At 50.1% G+C, this 7,183-nt stretch overlaps 2 protein-coding genes across 3 annotated transcripts in view; one reads left to right on the forward strand and one right to left on the reverse strand.

Moving 5' to 3' along the window:
- Positions 1-486: 486 nt before the first annotated feature.
- LOC147252732 (uncharacterized) lies at positions 487-3,495 on the forward strand. The gene is made up of 4 exons (XM_086217483.1): positions 487-964; positions 1,274-1,485; positions 1,582-1,707; positions 2,454-3,495. Coding segments are annotated over exons 1-4 (528 nt in total). The 5' UTR covers positions 487-963; the 3' UTR covers positions 2,643-3,495.
- Positions 3,496-3,580: 85 nt separating this feature from the next.
- LOC147252733 (CD82 antigen) overlaps positions 3,581-7,183 on the reverse strand; it is an 8,452-nt gene continuing 4,849 nt past the window's right edge. Inside the window, exons 2-9 of one of the 2 annotated variants that reach the window (XM_086217475.1) lie at positions 6,380-6,519; positions 5,979-6,057; positions 5,715-5,827; positions 5,467-5,541; positions 5,177-5,275; positions 4,886-5,095; positions 4,350-4,433; positions 3,581-4,223 (exon numbers count right to left, since the gene is read on the reverse strand). In XM_086217475.1, coding sequence (XP_086073601.1) covers positions 3,972-4,223; positions 4,350-4,433; positions 4,886-5,095; positions 5,177-5,275; positions 5,467-5,541; positions 5,715-5,827; positions 5,979-6,057; positions 6,380-6,519 — 1,052 coding nt within the window. In that variant the 3' untranslated portion in view covers positions 3,581-3,971. Of the gene's footprint in view, positions 4,434-4,885; positions 5,096-5,176; positions 5,276-5,466; positions 5,542-5,714; positions 5,828-5,978; positions 6,058-6,379; positions 6,520-7,183 lie in introns of both variants that reach the window. The other variant, XM_086217474.1, reaches the window with a different exon arrangement.

Below are 7,183 nucleotides of genomic sequence, written 5' to 3' on the forward strand. Positions count from 1 at the left end.
TGGAAACGCGACGTCACCGCGGTTTTCGTGAACGGGCTCGTCCTCTCTTCCAGGTCAAGGTGAGGGAGGGGCGTGACAGCATCAGGAAAATGTTCACAAACACACTTGATCAAGTTGAAACATTTCAAGGAATCTCCAATTGTTGATGGTCCCGTCTTGTGATTGGCTGGCTGCCTGTCAGCTGGTTTCTTTCTTCAACAGACCTCACAAAAACACAGGGCAGTAATGAAAGAATGATGAGTCATGATTGAATTCAAAGTTTTGATATTTGTCAGTTGATTTAACTTCACTGAACAAACAATCGCATTCACAAATGGAACAGAAGCAGCATGTTGGTTCCGCAAAGTTAATGTTTTCATTCCTGAAAACAAGTGAGCCGAGGAAATCGTCTGCTGGAAGACCAGGCAGCCAAGCAGCAGATTGGTCACTGACAGCAGCTTCCTGCTTCCTCGTCACGGGAACACGCGTCTTTACGTACAGGGAAGAACATAAGTGATGATGAAAATGACGTCTGAGTCACGCTGGATGTTACGCCCCTGGAACCTTCTCTCATAAATATGAGGCCCAGGATGGCACACCAGGACCAGAGTCCAGAGCCACATCCAGCAGGGGACCAGAACCCCAGAGACTACCTGAGACCACCAGAGTTTCTCAGAGAGACCACCAGAGACCTCCAGAGGTTCCCAGAGACCACCAGAGCTTCCCAGAGACCACCAGAGGTTCCCAGGAACCTCCAGACGTTCCCAGAGACCACCAGAGGTTCCCAGAGACCACCAGAGGTTCCCAGGGACCTCCAGACGTTCCCAGAGACCACCAGAGCTTCCCAGAGACCACCAGAGCTTCCCAGAGACCACCAGAGGTTCCCAGGGACCTCCAGACGTTCCCAGAGACCACCAGAGCTTCCCAGAGACCACCAGAGCTTCCCAGAGACCTGCCAGTGCTCTGAGCTGCTGCATCAACACCAGTGAGTGAGTCTTCTTCAGTTTGCAGGAACAATTGTCTGTGAGTTTTTGTGTAAATAAAGTTATTTTTAAGATAGTTTGGTTCATCGTCTGTTTCATTGAAACAATAAAAGCTGCAGAAAAAAAACTACACAAAGCCAAAACGTAAGTGATAAAAACGTTTGTGTCAGATTCTGTGTACCTGATCCAGCTGAGTGAAACGTCTGTGGAACAGAAGAAGAGTAGCAAATGTGAATGCTTGTTCAGAGCTGGTCATGTGACTCATCTCACTCTCATCACTGGAATGAAAGTGTCTCTCCTTCCTGTTGCAGTGCATTGTGGGTGCCTGTTATTCTTGTTAGTGGGCTTGTGGGCGGAGCTTGGTGCAGGCAGAGTGTTACCATGGAGCACAGCCAACAAGGATTTGCAGAGCATGACTGCTGACCTGTTGGTGGCGCTGCTAAACCACAGCAGCTTCCAGACAGGAAACAGTGTTGTGTTGCCGGACCTGAACTGCACAGACGACACCGCCCCCCCAGAGAAGGTGGACAAAGATCTCCGCCCATCTGGAGTGAATCCTATTTGTCCTCCGTGTGTCCAAAGTGTTCAAACATTAAATGGCATGTTGTTGAATCTGCAGACCTCCAAGTTGATGTGCCGACTGTCCCACTACTCCATGTGTGCCGAGCAGGCGTCGCCCTTCTGTGGCCACAGCACCAGTCTGGATGACGCCATCACCCTGAACAGTGACCTGCTGGAACAAATGGTGAGTCCTATTCATGCAGGAAATGATGTCACCTGGATGTTGACAGGCTCACTGAAGTACAGGAGGTCAGATCTGGTTGATGCTAGAGTGGAAGGTCCGGAGGTCCAGGGGGTAGCAAATCTTCAAAGCATTGTCACATGACCTCAGCGCAATCAACCAATCATAGCAGAGTACGGTTTCTACTACAATCTTCAGTTCAGTAGCTTTGTGTTCTATCCATCTAGAACTGGTGCTAGCTAGGTAGCGCAGCTGACTGGCCATCCATGTTCCCCCTCTCCTCCTGTTGAGGGTGGTGGGGGTGGAGCCTATCCCAGCAGCCTTCCCCCTGGACAGGTCACCAGTCCATGGCAGGGCCAACACATAGAGACAGACAACCATTGGCTCTCCCAGCCACGCCTACGGTCAATTTAGAGTCTGGATTAACCTGGTCCCTCTTGATGTCTTTGGACTGTGGAGGAAGCTGGAGTACCAGAGAGAACCCAGCAGGAACAGGGAGAACATGGAGACTCACCCAGAAAGACCCCGTGCTGCAGCCGGGGCTCCACCCACAACCTTCTTGCTGGGGGGCCACCGTGAGGACCACTGCTCCACCCACAACCTTCTTGCTGGGGGCCACAGGGAGGACCACTGCTCCACCGTGCAGCCGACTAGCTTAGCATCAGCCAGAAACTGCTGTGATTGGTTGATTCTGTAGGGCATGTGATGATGAAGGACGCAGCTTTGACAGCTTTGATGTGTGTTTGCAGGGTTTCCAGAAAGGCCAATCAGACTGCGCGCCCACCTTATCGCCCTCGGTGGCGCCGTCCTCTCCTACCTCAGACCTCTCCTTGCTGCGTGCATCTGTCAGGTGTGTGAGTTGTTGGATCCAGCAGGTGGTGAAACTGAACCACTCACTCGCACGTTCTGCTGTCTCCCAACATGACCACCGTCTGTGAACGTTTCCGTGGTTGTTGGTCTGATGTCTGTCAGCGTCGTTGGCGTGGAGACGGAACACCCCCACAGGAAAAATGTTCTCTTTCTGTCTTGAGAAGTTTATGATGTTTCTTATGTCACTCAGTATTAAACTATTGTGGGGTTTTCACAACGTTAATAAGATAAATCTCACAGGGACGTCATCGTATGTGAAGCAACCACCAAAGGCCTGTGTGTTCTATACGCTCGTATCAATATCAGCGCCTCACACACCGTGACCCCGTGACCTGGGTTGACAGGGGTCAACGCGAGGGCTCCAGGTGACACCGACATGCTTCATGTTGATTCCAGTCTTTGATTTCCTTCCAGATTCTTCCAAGATGAAAACGCTAGACATTTTATTTAAAATTATTTATATTTTCTGTATATTTTCTTATATTTGAATGAAGTTGTAATACGTGAGCGTGTGTGTGTGAGTAGGTGTGTACCTGAGGTGGAAGTAAAAGCACTGTTACTCCACGGAAGTATGACTCAAAATACTTTGATTTGAGCTAAACTTATGTCATTCTTTCCCTTTTTTTCAAATATTCTCCTCAACGATAGAATATATGTACTGCAGGAATGCAGTAGTACTGAAATACTTGTAACAGTAGATGCTGAACCTATGCTGTTGTCTTTCTAAGATTTACTTGAATGGGAAGAAGTGTTGATCGAAAAATGATTGAAAGATGAAGGTTGTTTTGTCCCATAGTGGACCTGCAGTGACCCGCGGCGGCGAGGGTCCAGTAGTTACCAGTAGGAGTGCTGAACCTGTTTCTGTTTGGTGCGTTTACACTGCTGACACTTCTGAATAAATAAGAATAATAAAAAAACGAAAACCAGAAAATGTCCTTCTGTCGTACTTTGCTTTCTTTTGAAAGTTACCAGAGAAGCTCCAGTGTCAAAGGTCGTCAGGGGACTGAGGAGGAGCTGAGGCCGGCGCTGAGCTGGTCACCGGTGCTGCTGTAGTCCTTTAGCTCCGTCAGGTGTCGCTGCAAGATGGCTGCCGAAGAGGCCCGGGGGGCGGCTGACAGCACCTCTCAGGGTTAAGAATCTAAAAATCATTCCACCAATGCTTCTTTTTTGAAGAAACTTTACTGATGAAGTGAATGACAGAGACAATATCAACAACCGGCGTGATGATGTCATGACTCAGGCGCCGTGGCGTCTCCATAAGGACGAAGCAGTCATGTGGACGGTGGAGAGAAACATGGAGGTGAGTTATTGACTGACTCTCTGTCATTGAGCTTCTGGAGGCACTTCCACGCTGACCGACGCTGCGGAGAATCGACCCATGACGTTTCCGTTTAACATCACGAACTGTCTATGTGGCTCTGGTTGTCAAGGTGACAAGCCAAAGGGTTGCCATGGTGAAGCTCTGGGTGGGTGGATTCTGTATCTTCCCATTCAGTGTCCACATAGGCGAGGCTCTGCTCAGCAAAATGACTATTGGTGGTAGAGTCTGGGTGGGCGGAGTCAGCATCAACCTGTGGATTCGTCCTTTTCGAAGCAGCTTTTTGGCCAAAGGTGCGATACAGGGACAAGCCCAGGACGGCCTGAAGCACCTGGAGACAGAACCACACTAAAGAGCGGCAGCAGAACTTGTGATGTCTCCACCAGCCAGCTGAGACGCCATGTTTGACCTTCCTGGACAATGGGCCTATGATCAAATCAGAAGTGACCTTTGCTACCTGGACAACAATGAGGCTGACGTCCATGCCGGCGATGGTCAGCGTGTTCTCCTGCAGCCAATCAATGAGCTTGTCTCTACAGCCCTGCAGCGGCAAACACACTTAAACCTGTGACTCAAAAATACAACACACACCTGTGAACAGGAAACAAGCTGCAGTTCATCATCCTGACTCTCACACTCATTAACTTAGCGTGTTAGCTCAGAACACACTAGCAGGACACACCCACAGGAAAACCAGCTGTGGTTGCTGTCTGACTGGCAAAGCCTCAGTGCGCCTGCACAGCGTCATGAGCGTGCGAGCAGCACACGAGAGGAGGAGCGGCTCCTTTTCTGGCACTAAAGTAGCTCCAAAGTGGCACATATTGTTTTTCTTCTCCTGTGGGGTTTCAGATCTGCTGGACTCGACCGGCTGGAACACTGGAAAAGCAGAATCTGCGGCAGTAATTTACCGAACGCAAGTGAGATGGACTTTAGCAGGGGCTTCATCTTCTTTGTGGGGCAGGTAGTGCGGGGTGTGTGTGTGTGTTATGGCACCTGATGGTACGGGTCATTTCCTGGTCCAACCACCATCCCAGTGAGCACCCGCCTGCTTTCCAGCAGCTCAGAGCACCAAGGTGTGTCGTTGCCGCGGTGATACGAGCTGAAACAGGAACAAGGAAGAATGAATGGACCGGTCAGGTTGAACGTCTGGATGAAAGAGTTCTTCAGCCAATCAGAGTTGCCTGTCCTGCCACAGCACATCCCCTGTTCAGAGACACGCCAATCAAATCAGTTAGCACAGGAACCAGCAGGAATCTGTGGGACCTGGACCAGGAACCATCTCACATGCTGCTGCAGGTTGTCCAGCAGTCTGTCCTGCCTGCTGTGGTTGTTCCCATAATGAAGTATCATCCCGTCCACCGCTGTGTCCAGACTGTCCTCCAGCTGACCACAAGACATCGGACGACAAGATCACGTGCTGTTGCAGCAGGACAAAGTGCTGAACCTCGTAGCATAGCATAGCATAGCATAGCAAAGTGTAGCATAGCATAACAAACAGCTGCTTCACTTTTTTGGACAGCTTTATTCAAGTGTGTGTGTGTGTTTGTGTGTGTGTGTGTGTGTGTGTGTGTGACCTGGTATTTGTTGAAGACCAGCAGCAACAGGACGAAGAGCTGACCCAGCAGCAGCACCAGGAGGCCACCTAAGTACTGAGGAGGACAAGCACAGATGTCATGTCTCACGTCCAACATTTCAGCGGCCATGTTGGTTTGGGTGGGTGACGTGTTCACAGTCCGAAGATCCTCAACGTCTGCTTACTAATCACAACCATTGATCAGACACATTATTGATCACAGAACTGTGCCAGGTGATGCTGCCTCACCATCAGCAGCAGGAATCGGTTCTCGCTGCGAGTGCCTAAAAACCCCACAACGCTGACTGCCATCACCACTCCACCAATCAGCAGCAACGCTGTCCCCACCATCCTCAACTCATCTGAAAACACACAGGCGCGTGTTACACACACACACACACACACACACTCACACACACACACACACACACACACACACACACACACACACACACACGTAACGAACTCCATAACTCCATCTGAAAACACTTCAATGGGACGGTGATGTGTTACCAGAGGAAATGGCGGTCATGAAGCTTCCATTGTCAAAGAGGATCCAGACACCACAGCCAGCCACACTCACACCCAGAGCCTGCAGAGGTCAAAGGTCAACAGTCTCAGCTCCCGACTGCTGTTTTACTCAGAAACATGCTCCTTCCTCTCTTTCCAGTCAGAATGATGACATCATATGTTGTCACAGAGGAACACTGACTTTCCTCAGACACACACACAAACACACACACACACACACACACACACACACACACACTAACACACACACGCGTGTACAGACAGACCTCAAAGGTTTTCATTCAGCTCACAGCCTGAAGTCACTTCAACCACACAGATTCAGAGACTCTAACTTGCTACCGTGTGAGTATTGATTGACAGCTGGTTGACCCGGTTCGGCTCACCAGGAAGACGCTGTTGAGAACCGTAGAGCAGAAGGTGAGCAGCTGGATCTTCACGAGCAGCTCCATCTTTGTCGTCAGGAGTTTGTTGAGTCGAGTCTCAGAGTTCACTTCCTTATTGTGTCTGAACATTGACCCACCATCTCCATACAAACACACACAGGCCTGGTCTTACATGCCTTGTGAGACCATCATAGATATCATGGACTGTCTATCATGAACACACTCACACACACCCTCACTCTCTCACACACACACCCTCACTCTCTCACACACACCCTCACACTCACACACACCCTCACACTCACACACACACAACCTCACACACAAACACACTCACTCTCTCACACACACTCACACACTTACACACCCTCACACACACACACCCTCACACTCACACACCCTCACTTTCTCACACACACTCACACACTTACACACACCCTCACACTCACCCTCACACACACACACACACACACACTCACACACACTCACACACTCACACACACCCTCACTCACACACACCCTCACACTCATACACCCTCACTCTCTCACACACACTCACACACTTACACACACTCACACACTTACACACACACCCTCACACACACCCTCACACTCACACACTCACTCTCTCACACTCACACACACCCTCACACTCACACCCTCACTCTCTCACACACACACCCTCACAGAACCTCACTCTCTCACACACACCCTCACACTCACTCAGACATACACACACACACCCTCACACACAAACACACTCACTCTCTCACACACACTCACACACTTACACACCCTCACACA

The sequence above is a fragment of the Aulostomus chinensis genome, chromosome 11, assembly GCF_037954235.1.
Source record: "Aulostomus chinensis isolate RoL2024-O1b breed Wild chromosome 11, RoL_Achi_v1.0, whole genome shotgun sequence".
NCBI classification, from domain to species: domain Eukaryota; kingdom Metazoa; phylum Chordata; class Actinopteri; order Syngnathiformes; family Aulostomidae; genus Aulostomus; species Aulostomus chinensis.

Bases quoted from the DNA above. Each gene is read 5' to 3' on its own strand.
- LOC147252732 (XM_086217483.1), top strand. The intron at 1,486-1,581 runs GTGGACAAAGAT...TTGAATCTGCAG, and splicing joins ACACCGCCCCCCCAGAGAAG to ACCTCCAAGTTGATGTGCCG. The intron at 1,708-2,453 runs GTGAGTCCTATT...GTGTGTTTGCAG, and splicing joins GTGACCTGCTGGAACAAATG to GGTTTCCAGAAAGGCCAATC.